Source organism: Ammospiza nelsoni, chromosome 34 (assembly GCF_027579445.1).
Source record: "Ammospiza nelsoni isolate bAmmNel1 chromosome 34, bAmmNel1.pri, whole genome shotgun sequence".
In the NCBI taxonomy this organism is placed as follows: domain Eukaryota; kingdom Metazoa; phylum Chordata; class Aves; order Passeriformes; family Passerellidae; genus Ammospiza; species Ammospiza nelsoni.
In genome coordinates this window covers 2,218,737-2,231,815 of record NC_080666.1, presented here as the reverse complement: position 1 = coordinate 2,231,815, position 13,079 = coordinate 2,218,737, and the positions used below count along the sequence as shown (strand labels likewise).

At 42.8% G+C, this 13,079-nt stretch overlaps 1 protein-coding gene across 1 annotated transcript; it reads right to left on the bottom strand.

Annotated features, from left to right (window-relative positions):
• Window positions 1-4,488: 4,488 nt before the first annotated feature.
• Window positions 4,489-12,156, bottom strand: LOC132085996 (apolipoprotein E-like). The gene is made up of 4 exons (XM_059491457.1): window positions 12,141-12,156; window positions 10,006-10,059; window positions 8,659-8,803; window positions 4,489-5,049 (listed from the first exon to the last, which is right to left on the bottom strand). The coding sequence occupies exons 2-4, from the start codon at window positions 10,049-10,051 to the stop codon at window positions 4,782-4,784; spliced, it is 459 nt and encodes a 152-aa protein (XP_059347440.1). The 5' UTR covers window positions 10,052-10,059; window positions 12,141-12,156; the 3' UTR covers window positions 4,489-4,781.
• Window positions 12,157-13,079: the final 923 nt, after the last annotated feature.

The following is a 13,079-nucleotide window of genomic DNA, read 5'->3' as shown; positions in this document are numbered from 1 at the left end:
GGTCTCAAATCCCGAATTTGGGGGACCCCAGACCCCAAAATTTGGATGAATTTGGGGGACCCCAAACTCAAAATTTGGGGGATTTTGGGGGGTCCCAGACCCCAAATTTGGGGGATTTTGGGGGGTCCCAGACCCCGAATTTGGGGGACCCCAGACCCCAAAATTTGGGGGATTTTGGGGGGTCCCGCCCCCCAAATTTGGGCGATTTTGGCGCCCCCAGACCCCAAAATTTGGGGGTCCCCTCCCCCCCCCCGCTCCCCTCCCCCCCCCCCGCCGCCCCAGCGGGGTCGGTTCCTAATTAAGCGTTAATTAATGGCGTTAATTAAGCGTTAATTAGCTTGAATTAAGTCTAATGCTCTTAATTTGCATATTAATTAACCCCCTCCTAGTAATTAATGGTTTTTCCCTTAATTAACCCCCCCAAATTTCCATATTAATGGATTTAATTAATGTTCTTTAATTAATGGCTTTAATTAAGTCCCTTCCCTAATTAACCCAGCCTAATTAAGTCCCCTCCCCATAATTAAGGGCTCTAATTAAGTCCCCTCCGTAATTAACCCAATCTAATTAAATCCCTTCCTGTAATTAACGGTTCTAATTACATAATTAATGTAATTATTAATAATTCCCATAATTAATGGCTTTAATTAAGGCTCCTCCCCATAATTAATGGTTTTAATTAAGTCTCCTCCCTAATCAGCCCATCCTAATTAAGCCCCTTTGTCTAATTAATGGCTCTAATAATTCCTCTCTGCTAATTAATGGCTCTAATTAAGTCCCCTCCGCTAATTAATGGCTCTAATTAAGACCTCTCCCTAATTAACTAAACCTATTTAAGTGCTTTCCTCTAATTAATGGCTCTAATTAAATCCCCTCCCCATAATTAATGGCTCTAATTAAGTCTCCTCTCCATAATTAGTGGCCCCTTTTCTGTAATTAATGGCTGTAATTAAGACTCGTCCTTTTAATAATGGCTCTAATTAAGGCCCCTCCTTTAATTAACCTCCCCTAATTAAGACCCCTTCTCTAATTAAGTCCCCTAATTAAGACCCCTCCCCCAATTACCATCTCTAATTAAAACCTTCTTAATTAACCCCTCCTTAATTAAACCCCCTCCCTTAATTAACCCCCCTAATTATTCCCCTCCCTAATTAAGCCCCTCCCCTTAATTACCACCCTAATTAAAAGCCTTCCCCTAATTAACCCCCCTAATTAACCCCGTCCCTTAATTAACCCCCTAATTAAGACCCACTCCCGTAATTAACCCCCCTCCCCTAATTAATCCCCTTAATTAAACCCCATATTAAGACCCCTCCCCCTAATTAACCTCCCCTAATTAACCCCCTCCATTAATTAACCCCAAAAGCGAGGGGGGGTGGGGGAGGGGCAGGAGCCGGGACCCCCCAATAATTAATTAATAAAGATCTAATTAATTCATTCGTTCATTGAGTGCTCGTGGTGGTTTTTTGGCGTCGCAATTCCCCAAATTTTTCCTCAGAATTTTCCCCAAAATTTCCTCAAAGAATTCCCCAAAAATTCTCCCGAAATTTCCCTCAAAATTCCTCCAAAAATTCACCAAAATTTCCTAAAAAAATTCCCCAAAATTCCCCCAAAGATTCTCCCGAAAATTCCCCCAAAGCTCCCAAAAATTCTCACAAAATTTCCAAAAAAAATCCCCAAAATTCTCCTCAAAATGCCCCAAAATTCTCCCCGAAATTGCCCTCAAAATTCCTCCAAAAATTCCCCCAGAATTTCCTTTAAAAATTCCCAAAAATTCCCCCAAAAATTCTCACAAAATTTCCAAAAAAATTCCCCAAAATTCCCCCAAAACGCTCCCCAAATTCCCTCCAAAATTCCCCAAAAATTCTCTCCAAATTCCCCCAAAAAATTCCCCAAATTCCCCCTAAATTCTCCCCGAAATTCCCAATTTCCTCCCCAGTTTGGGGCAATTTTGTCCCATTTTGCCTTTTCCGATCCCATTTTGGGGCCATTTCCATCCATTTTTGGCTCTTTTTTCCCCACACTTTTCCCCATTTTTCCCCCATAAATTTCCCCATTTTTTCACCATTTCTTCACTATTTTCCCCCATTTTTTCTCCAATTTTCACCGGTTTTTCCACCATTTTCCCACCATTTTTCCCCATTTTCCCACTATATTTCCCCATTTTCCACCATTTTCCCACCACTTTTTGCCCATTTCCCCCACAATTTTCCCCATTTTTTACCCATTTTCCCACCATTTTCCCCTTTTTCCCCATTTTTCCACCACTTTCCCACCATTTTTTCCCCATTTTTTCACCAAGTTTTTCACCATAAATTTCCATATTTTTTCACCATTTTCCCCCATTTTTTCCCCATTTCCCACCATTTCCCCACCACTTTTTGCCCATTTCCCCCACAATTTTTCCCCATTTTTTCCCCATTTTCCCACCAAATTTTTCTCCATTTTTCCCCCATTTCCCACCATTTTCCCCCCATTTTTTCCCCATTTTTCCACCATTTTTTCCCCACCATTTTCCCACCAATTTTTCCCCATTTTCCCACCATATTTCCCCATTTTTTCCACCATTTTCCACCATTTCCCCACCACTTTTTGCCCATTTCCCCCACAATTTTTCCCCATTTTTTCCCCATTTTCCCACCAAATTTTTCTCCATTTTCCCCCATTTCCCACCATTTTCCCCCCATTTTTTCCCCATTTTTCCACCATTTTTTCCCCACCATTTTCCCCCATTTTCCCAATTCTCCCACCATTTCTTCCCCATTTTTTCCCCATTTTCCCACCATTTCCCCACCACTTTTTGCCCATTTCCCCCACAATTTTTCCCCATTTTTTCCCCATTTTCCCACCATTTTCCCACCAGATTTTCCCCATTTTCCCACTATATTTCCGCATTTTTCCCCATTTTCCCACCAAATTTTCCCCATTTTCCCACTATATTTCCGCATTTTTCCCCATTTTCCCACCATTTTCCCCGTTTTCCCCCATTTTTTCACCATTTTCCCACCATTTTTTCCCACCACTTTTTGCCCATTTCCCCCACTATATTTCCCCATTTTTCCACCATTTTCCCACCATTTTTCCCCCATTTCCCCCCATTTTTCCCACCATTTTTCCCCCATTTTCCCACCATTTTTTCCCCATTTTCCCCCATTTTCCACCATTTTCCCACCATTTTTTCCACCATTTTCCCCCCATTTTTTCCCCATTTTTTCACCATTTTTCCCCCCATTTCCCACCATTTTCCCACCACTTTTTGCCCATTTCCCCCACAATTTTCCCCCATTTCTTCACCATTTTTTCCCCATTTTCCCACCATTTTTCCACCAAGTTTTTCACCACAAATTTCCACATTTTTTCACCGTTTTTTCACAGATTTTTTTCCCATTTTTCCACCATTTTTCCACCATTTTCCCACCATATTTCCCCATTTTCCCACCATTTTTTCCCCATTTTTTCCCCATTTTTTTCCTCATTTCCCCCATTTTCCCCCATTTTTTCCCCATTTTCCCACCATTTTTTCCCCCATTTCCCTCTATTTCCCCACCACTTTTTGCCCATTTCCCCCACAATTTTCCCCCATTTCTTCACCATTTTTTCCCCATTTTCCCACCATTTTCCCACCAAGTTTTTCACCACAAATTTCCACATTTTTTCACCGTTTTTTCACCGTTTTTTCTCATTTTTTCACCGTTTTTCCCCCGCCCATCTCAGGGGGTCTCCTCCCCACTCGCGGGGCTCTCGTGGGTCTGGGGTCTCCCCCAGAGCTCCCTGACCCTGCCCATCCCCCCCTCCCAGCGCCGCCTCAGCTCCTCGTGCTCGCGGCTCCTCTGGGCCAATTCCGCCCATTTTGGCCAATTCCGCCCATTTTGGGGCCATTTCCATCCGTTTTTACGTCACTTTTCCAATAAATTTCCACATTTTTTCACCATTTTTCACAGTTTTTTCCTCATTTTTTCCCCATTTTTTCCCCAAAAATTTCCATATTTTTTCACCATTTTTTCCCCATTTTCCCACCATATTTCCCCATTTTTCCACCATTTTTCCCCATTTTCCCACCTTTTTCCCCCATTTTCCCACCATTTTTTCCCCATTTTTTCCCCATTTTTCCACCATTTTCCCACCTTTTTTTCCCACCATTTTTTCCCCATTTTCCCACCATTTTCCCCCCATTTTTGCCCATTTTTCGACCATTTTCCCACCATTCTTTCCCCATTTTCCCACCAAGTTTTTCACCACAAATTTCCACATTTTTTCACCGTTTTTTCACTGTTTTTTCTCGTTTTTTCCCCGTTTTTCCCCCGCCCATCTCAGGGGGTCTCCTCCCCACTCGCGGGGCTCTCGTGGGTCTGGGGTCTCCCCCAGAGCTCCCTGACCCTGCCCATCCCCCCCTCCCAGCGCCGCCTCAGCTCCTCGTGCTCGCGGCTCCTTTGGGCCAATTCCGCCCATTTTGGCCAATTCCGCCCATTTTGGGGCCATTTCCATCCGTTTTTACGTCACTCTTCCAATAAATTTCCACATTTTTTCCCCATTTTCCCACCATTTTTCCACCATTTTTTCCCCATTTTTCCACCATTTTCCCACCTTTTTTTCCCACCATTTTTTCCCCATTTTCCCACCATTTTCCCCCCATTTTTGCCCATTTTTCGACCATTTTCCCACCATTCCTTCCCCATTTTCCCACCAAGTTTTTCACCACAAATTTCCACATTTTTTCACCGTTTTTTCACCGTTTTTTCTCGTTTTTTCACCGTTCTTTCCCCGCTTTTCCCCCGCCCATCTCAGGGGGTCTCCTCCCCACTCGCGGGGCTCTCGTGGGTCTGGGGTCTCCCCCAGAGCTCCCTGACCCTGCCCATCCCCCCCTCCCAGCGCCGCCTCAGCTCCTCGTGGTCGCGGCCGAGGCGTTTCCGGAACTTTCTGGCGAAGGCGGCGCCGCGGGCGCGCAGGTCGGCGGCCCCGAGCTCCAGCACGGCCTTGGCCTCCGCCCCGTACTCGGCCACGCGCGCACCCAGATCCGCGTGGAGAGCGCGCAGCTCCTGCAGCACCGCCCTGCCAAAAACACAGACTTTCAAATTTGGGGAAAATTTCATTTTCTGGGGAGAAAAACAATGAATTTCAGGGGGGAAAAAATGGGATTTTTTGGGAGGAAAATTGGAATTTTTGGGTTGTTTCTAGGAGGGGAAATGGGAGCCCAGCAGCTCCTGCAGCACCGCCCTGCCAAAAACACAGACTTTCAAATTTGGGGAAAATTTCATTTTCTGGGGAGAAAAAAACGGAATTTCAGGGGGAAAAATGGGATTTTTTGGGAGGAAAATTGGAATTTTTTGGGAGAAAAATTGGGATTTCTGAGGGGAAAAAAAAACCCAAATTCATTTGGGGAAAATTTCATTTTTTTTGGGGGGGAGAAAACCCTGAATTTTCGGGAGAAAAAATGGGATTTTTTCGGTGGTTTTATGGGAAAAGAAAGAGAGATTTTGGGAGGGAAGAAGCCCTGAAGTTTTGGGTTGTTTCTAGGAGGGGAAATGGGAGCCCAGCAGCTCCTGCAGCACCGCCCTGCCAAAAACACAGACTTTCAAATTTGGGGAAAATTTCATTTTCTGGGGAGAAAAAAAACGGAATTTCAGGGGGGAAAATGGGATTTTTTGGGAGGAAAATTGGAATTTTTGGGTTGTTTCTAGGAGGGGAAATGGGAGCCCAGCAGCTCCTGCAGCACCGCCCTGCCAAAAACACAGACTTTCAAATTTGGGGAAAATTTCATTTTCTGGGGAGAAAAAAACGGAATTTCAGGGGAAAAATGGGATTTTTTGGGAGGAAAATTGGAATTTTTTGGCAGAAAAATTGGGATTTCTGAGGGGAAAAAAAAAACCAAATTCATTTGGGGAAAATTTCATTTTTTTGGGGGGGAGAAAACCCTGAATTTTCGGGAGAAAAAATGAGATTTTTTCGGTGGTTTTATGGGAAAAGAAAGAGAGATTTTGGGGGGAAGAAGCCCTGAAGTTTTGGGTTGTTTCTAGGAGGGGAAATGGGAGCCCAGCAGCTCCTGCAGCACCGCCCTGCCAAAAACACAGACTGTGGGGTCTTTCCAGAAAAAATGGGGAAAATTTCATTTTTTGGGGGGAAAAATCCTGAATTTTAGGAGGAAAAATGGGATTTTTTGGGAGGAAAATTGGGATTTTATAGGGGAAAAAAACCTGGGATTTTAGGGGGAAAAATGGGAATTTTTTGGGAGAAAAATTGGATTTTTTTGGGAGGAAAATTGGAATTTTTGAGGGGAAAAAACCTGGGATTTTAGGGGGAAAAATGGGATATGTTGGGAGAAATATTGGAATTTTGGAGGAGAAATTGGAATTTTTGAGGGGAAAAAACCCCTGAATTTTGGGAGAAAAAATGGGATTTTTTCGGGGAAAAACCCCTGAGTTCTAGGGGGAAAAATGGGATACTTTGGGAGAAAAATTGGGATTTTTGAGGGGAAAAAAGCCTGAATTTTGGGTCATTTTTAGGAGGGAAAAACCCCCAGAATTTTGGGAGAAAAAATGGGATTTTTGAGAGGAAAAAAATCCTGGGATTTTCAGAGAGAAAAAACCTTGAATTCATTTGGGGAAAATTTCATTTCTGGGGGGAGAAAACCCTGAATTTTAGGGAGAAAAATGGGATTTTTTCGGGGAAAAACCCCTGAATTTTGGGGAAAAAAATGGGATTTTTTCGGTGGTTTTAGGGGAAAAAGAAAGAGACATTTTGGGAGGGAAGAAGCCCTGAAGTTTTGGGTTGTTTCTAGGAGGGGAAATGGGAGCCCAGCAGGAAAATTGGGATTTTTGAGGGAAAAAAAACCCTGAATTCATTTGGGGAAAATTTCATTTCTTTGGGGAAAAAACCCTGAATTTTAGGGGTAAAAACGGGATATTTTGGGGAGAAAAATTGGAATTTTTGGAGAGAAAAAAAAACCCTGAATTTTGGGTCATTTTTAGGGGGGAAAAACCTGGGATTTTTGGAGGGAAAAACCCCCGAATTTTGGGAGAAAAAATGGGATTTTTTCGGTGGTTTTAGGGGGAAAAGAAAGAGAGATTTTGGGAGGGAAGAAGCCCTGAATGTTTGGGTTGTTGTAAAAAAAAAAAAAAGGGAATTTTTGCTCGTTTTTTGGGGAAAAAAATGGGATTTTTTGGGGGGAAAAAATGGGATTTTTTGGGGGGAAAAATGGGATTTTTTGGGTCATTTTTCTCATCCTGCAGCTCCTTCGGGACATTTCTGGGGGGAAAAATGGAGATTTTGGTTCATTTGGGGAAAAAAAATTGATATTTCTCCTCTAAATTTTCACCGTTTTTCCCCATTTTTCAGGGTTTTTTTCCCCCCACTTTTAAAAAATTTTCTCCCTAATTTTTGATATTTCTTCCCCAAATTTTCACCGTTTCCCCCCAGTTTTCGAGGGGGTTTCCTCCCTATTATTTTTATTTTTTAATTCCCTATTTTTTGATATTTTTCCCCCCTATTTTTTGATTTTTGTTCCCCAAATTTTCACCGTTTCCCTCCCCAATTTTTGAGGGCTTTTCCTCCCTGTTATTTTTATTTTTTAATTCCCTATTTTTTGATATTTTTTCCCCCTATTTTTTGATATTTTTCCCACTAATTTTTGATATTTCTTCCCCAAATTTTCACCGTTTCCCTCCCAATTTTCGAGGGCTTTTCCTCCCTGTTATTTTCTTTTAATTCCCAATTTTTTGATAATTTTTCCCCCAAATTTTTGCCAGGTTTTCCCCCCTCCCCCCCCAATTTTCGAGGGGGTTTTCTCCCTATTATTTTTATTTTTTAATTCCCTATTTTTTCTTCATTTTTTTGCCCCATTTTTGGCTGTTTTCCCCCCAATTTTCGAGGTTTTTTTCCCCCTATTATTTGTATTTTTTAATTCCCTATTTTTTGATATTTCTTCCCCAAATTTTCACAGTTTCCCCCCAGTTTTTGAGAGGTTTTCTCCCTATTATTATTTTTTTTAATTCCCTATTTTTTGATATTTTTCCCCCTATTTTTTGATTTTTTTTCACCAAATTTTCGCCGAGTTTCCCCCTTCCCCCCCCAATTTTTGAGGGGTTTTTTCCCTGTTATTTTTATTTTTTAATTCCCTATTTTTCGATATTTCTTCCCCAAATTTTCACCGTTTCCCTCCCAATTTTCAAGGGCTTTTTCCTCCCTGTTATTTTCTTTTAATTCCCTATTTTTGGATAATTTTCCCCTCTATTTTTTGATATTTTTCCCACTAATTTTTGATATTTTTTCCCCAAATTTCCACCGTTTCCCTCCCAATTTTCGAGGGCTTTTCTCCCTGTTATTTTTATTTTTTAATTCCCTATTTTTTGATTTCTTTTCCCAAATTTTCACCGTTTCCTTCCCAATTTTCGAGGGGCTTTTCTCCCTATTACTTTTATTTTTTTAATTCCCTATTTTTTGATATTTTTCCCCCCCTATTTTTTGATATTTCTTCCCCAAATTTCCACCGTTTCCCTCCCAATTTTCGAGGGGGTTTTCTCCCTATTATTATTATTATTATTAATTTTTTTTTTTGGAATTCCCTATTTTTATTTTCGTTTTCCTCCCTATCATCATTATTTATTTTTTATGGAATTCGCAGTTTTTATTTTTATTCTTTGCCCGTTTCGGGCCGTTACTCACTGCACTCGGAGGGCGAGGGCGCTGCGGCGCAGCCGCTCGGTCGCGTTCTCGGCCGCCTCCCCCAGAGCCCCCAGGAGCCCCCAAATCCTCGCGCTGGGGGCGGGGCTGGGGGCGGGGGTGGGGGCGCCCGGCTCGGCCCCGCAGCCTGGAGAGCAAAAAATCCGCAATTTAACCCCAAAATCCGCCTCAAAATCGGTCACAATTCGCCTGAAATGCGTTAAAAAACGGCCGTAAATTCATTAAAAATCGTCCCCAAAATCTGCTTCAAATTAGGCCGAAATTGGACTGAGATATGTGGAAAAATTGCCACAAATTCATGAAAAATTGCCCCAAAAATCGGCTTCGAGTTTGGTCCAAATTTGGCTGAAATACGTTTTAAAAATCACCATAAATTTGTTAAGAACTGTCCCAAAAATCCACATAAAAATCAGTCAAAATTCGGCTGAAATGCGTTAAAAAAACGGCCGTAAATTCATTAAAAATTGTCCCCAAAATCTGCTCCAAATTAGGCCGAAATTGGACTGAGATATGTGGAAAAATTGCCACAAATTCATGAAAAATTGCCCCAAAAATCGGCTTCGAGTTTGGTCCAAATTGGGGTGAAATCCATTAAAAAATCACCACAAATTCATTTAAAAAATTGTCCCCAAAATCTGCTCCAAATTTGGTCAAAATTCGGCTGAAATATGTTCAAAAATCACCAAAAACTCGTTAAAAATTGCCGCAAAATTGACCTCAAATTCAGCTGAAATATGTAAAAAAATTACCACAAATTCATTTAAAAATTGTCCCAAAAATCGGCATCAAATTAGGCCACAATTGTACTGAAATATGTTAAAAAATAGCGGCAAATTAATTAAAAAATTCACCCCAAAAATCAGCCTCGAACTCTGTCGAAATTCGGTCAAAACGCGTAAAAAAGAACTTGTGGGAATTCATCAAAAATCCCTCAAAATTCTTTCAATTCCCTCCCAAGACGCCTCAAAAAATCCTTCAAAAATTGATTTCAAAATCCTCCCCAATTCCTTTAAATTCTCGCTAAAGAATTCTCTCCAAACTCCCTCCAAAAATCCCTCAAAATTCCTTAAAAAGTCCTCAAAAATCCTCAAAAAAATTCCTCAAAAACCCCTCAGAAAAATCCTTAAAAAACTCCCGAAAATGCCACCAAAACGTGTCGGAAATTCCTCCAAATCCCTCCAGAAAATGCCTAAAAAGTTCCTTTGAAAAAATCCCAAAATTTCTCATGAACCCCATAAAATTTTTAAAAGCTTTTGCGGGAAGAATTTCCCAAAATTTCCATGGAAATTTCCCCAAAATTCGGAATTTTGCCCCGAATTCGCCGCTCACCCGCCGCCAGCAGCGTCAGCGCCGCCAGCGCCACCCAGAACTTCATGGTGACACCTGCGGGGACAAACGGCACCGAAATGTCACCAAACGCACCCGGAACGGCCCCAAACTCGCCCCAAACAGCAAAAATGGGCACAGCAAAAATGGGCACAAAACCATCGAAAATGGGCACAAAACCCTCGAAATGGGCACAAAACCCTCGAAAATGGGCAGAAAACCCTCGAAAATGGGCAGAAAACCGTCAGAAATGGGCACAAAACCCTCGAAAATGGGCAGAAAAACCCTCGAAATGGGCACAAAACCCTCGAAAATGGGCACAAAACCCCCAAAAATGGGCACCAAACCCTCGAAAATGGGCACAAAACCCTCGAAAATGGGCAGAAAACCCTCGAAAATGGGCACCAAACCCTCGAAAAATGGGCAGAAAAACCCTCGAAAATGGGCAGAAAAAACCCTCGAAAATGGGCACAAAACCTCGAAATGGGCACAAAACCCTCGAAAATGGGCACAAAACCCCCAAAAATGGGCACAAAACCCTCGAAAATGGCCCCAGGTGGCCAAAAAAATCCTCGAAAATGGCCCCAAATGGCACCAAAATCATCAAAATTGGCACCAAAACCTCTCAAATGGCCCCAAATTAACCCCAAACCCTTGAAAATGGCCGCAAAATGGCCCCAATGACCCCAAAATGTCCCAAAATTGTCACCAAAACCCTCTGAAATGGCCCCAAATGGACCTAAAATCCCCAAAATTGTTGCAAAAATCTCTAAAAAGTCCCCAAATGGCACCAAAATGTCCCCATAATTAACCCCAAACCCTCGAAAATGGCCCCAAATGGACCCAAAAAGCTCTAAAATGTCCCCCAAATGGCCCCAAAATCTCAAAAATGTGCCCAGGAAATGACCCCGAAATGTCCAAAATTGTCACCAAAACCCTCTCAAACGGCCCAAATGGCACTAAAATCCCCAAAATTGCACCAAAAACCTCCAAAATGGCCCCAAATTAACCCAAATTAACCCCAAACACTCGAAAATGGCCCCAAATTCACCCAAAAAGCTCTAAAATGTCCCCAAATGTCCCAAAATTCTGGAATTGTCCCAAAATGTCCCCCAAATGTCCCCAAATTGTCCCCAAATGTGCCCAAAATTGTCCCAATCCCCCCCAAAAAGTCCCAAAATTTTCCCCAAAATGTCCCCAAAGGCGGCCCAAAATTGTGGAATTGTCCCCAAAATTGTGGAATTTGTCCCCAAAATTGTGGAATTGTCCCCAAAATTGTCCCGAACTCCCAAAACCGCCCCAAATGTCCCCAAAATTGTCCCAAAATTCCAAAATTGTCCCCAAAATCGCCCCACAATGTCCCCAAATGTCCCCAAAATTGTCCCAATCCCCCCCAAATGTCCCAAAATTGTCCCCAAAATGTCCCGAAAGGCGGCCCAAAATTGTGAAATCGTCCCCAAAATTGTGAAATCGTCCCCAAAATGCCCCCAAATGTCCCCAAAATTGTCCCGAAATTCTGAAATTGTCCCCAAAATCGCCCCACAATGTCCCCAAATGTCCCCAAAATTGTCCCAATCCCCCAAAAATGTCCCCAAAAACGCCCCAAATGTCCCCAAACTCCCAGGATTGGCCCCGAATTGTCCCAAAATTCTGAAATTGTCCCAAAATGTCCCCCAAATTGTCCCAATCCCCCCCAAATGTCCCTAAAATGTCCCCAAAATTGTCCCAATGCCCCCAAATTGTCCCCAAATGACCCCAAAATTGTCCCAATCCCCCCCAAATGTCCCCAAATCCGCCCCCAAATGTACCCAAAATTCCAAAATGTTCCCAGAATTGTCCCCAAAAATCGCCCCCGACGTCGCCGAATTGTCCCCAAAACGCTGAATTGTCCCAAATTGTCCCAAAATTGTCCCAATCCCCCCCAAATGTCCCCAGAACCGCCCCAAATGTCCCCAAAATCGTCCCCAAAATTCCAAAATTGTTCCCAGAATTGTCCCCAAAAATCGCCCCCGACGTCCCCGAATTGTCCCCGAATTGTCCCCAAACGCTGAAATTGTCCCCAGACGTGGCCGAGGCCTCCCCTCCCCCCCCCCTCCCCCTCCCCTCCCCCCCCCCCTCCCCTCCCCCTCCCCCCTCACCTTCGGGCTCCCCTCGGTCCCTTCCCCTCCCCCCCCTCGGGGACCCCCCTAAGTAGCCCCGGGTGGGGGCGGGGCGGGGGCGGGGCCAGCGCGACCTTCGAGCCGCCCCTCCCCCACCCGGCCCCGCCCCCGCCCCGCCCCTCCCCCACCCCTTCCCGCCAAAACCGGGGGGGGGGGGGAGGGGGAGGGGAAACTCCAAAAAAAACCCCAAAATTCCCCCCAAAATGATTGGAAATTTGCCTCAAAATGATTGGAAATTTTCCCTCAAAATTATTGAAAATTCCCCCCAAAAATGATTGGAAATTTCCCCCAAAAATATTGGAAATTTGCCTCAAAATGATTGGAAATTTCCCCCAAAATTATTGAAAATTTTCCCTCAAAATTATGGAAAATTCCCCCCAAAAATGATTGGAAATTTTCCCAAAATGATTGGAAATTTCCCCCTAAAATGATTGGAAATTTCCCCCTAAAGTGATTGGAAATTTCCCCAAAAATATTGGAAATTTTCCTCAAATGATTGGAAATTTCCCCCAAAATTATTGAAAATTTTCCCTCAAAAATTATTGAAAATTTCCCCCTAAAATGATTGGAAATTTCCCCCCCTAAAATGATTGGAAATTTCCCCCTAAAATGATTGGAAATTTCCCCAAAAATATTGGAAATTTTCCTCAAAATGATTGGAAATTTCCCCCCAAAATTATTGAAAATTTTCCCTCAAAATTATTGAAAAATTTCCCCCTAAAATTATTGGAAATTTCCCCCTAAAATGATTGGAAATTTCCCCCAAAAATATTGAAATTTTCCTCAAAATTATTGAAAATTTCCCCCCAAAATGATTGGAAGTTCCCCCCCAAAAATTATTGGAAATTCCTCCCAAAATTATTGAAAAATTTCCCCAAAAGTGATTGAAAATTTTTCCTCTAAATAATTGAAAATTTC

Coding starts and splice junctions, on each gene's coding strand:
- LOC132085996 (XM_059491457.1), bottom strand. CDS start 10,051: ATGAAGTTCTGGGTGGCGCTGGCGGCGCTGACGCTGCTGGCGGCGG. Junction 8,804..10,005: donor GCTGACGCTGCTGGCGGCGG/GTGAGCGGCGAA, acceptor TTTGCTCTCCAG/GCTGCGGGGCCGAGCCGGGC. Junction 5,050..8,658: donor GCCCTCGCCCTCCGAGTGCA/GTGAGTAACGGC, acceptor TGTTTTTGGCAG/GGCGGTGCTGCAGGAGCTGC.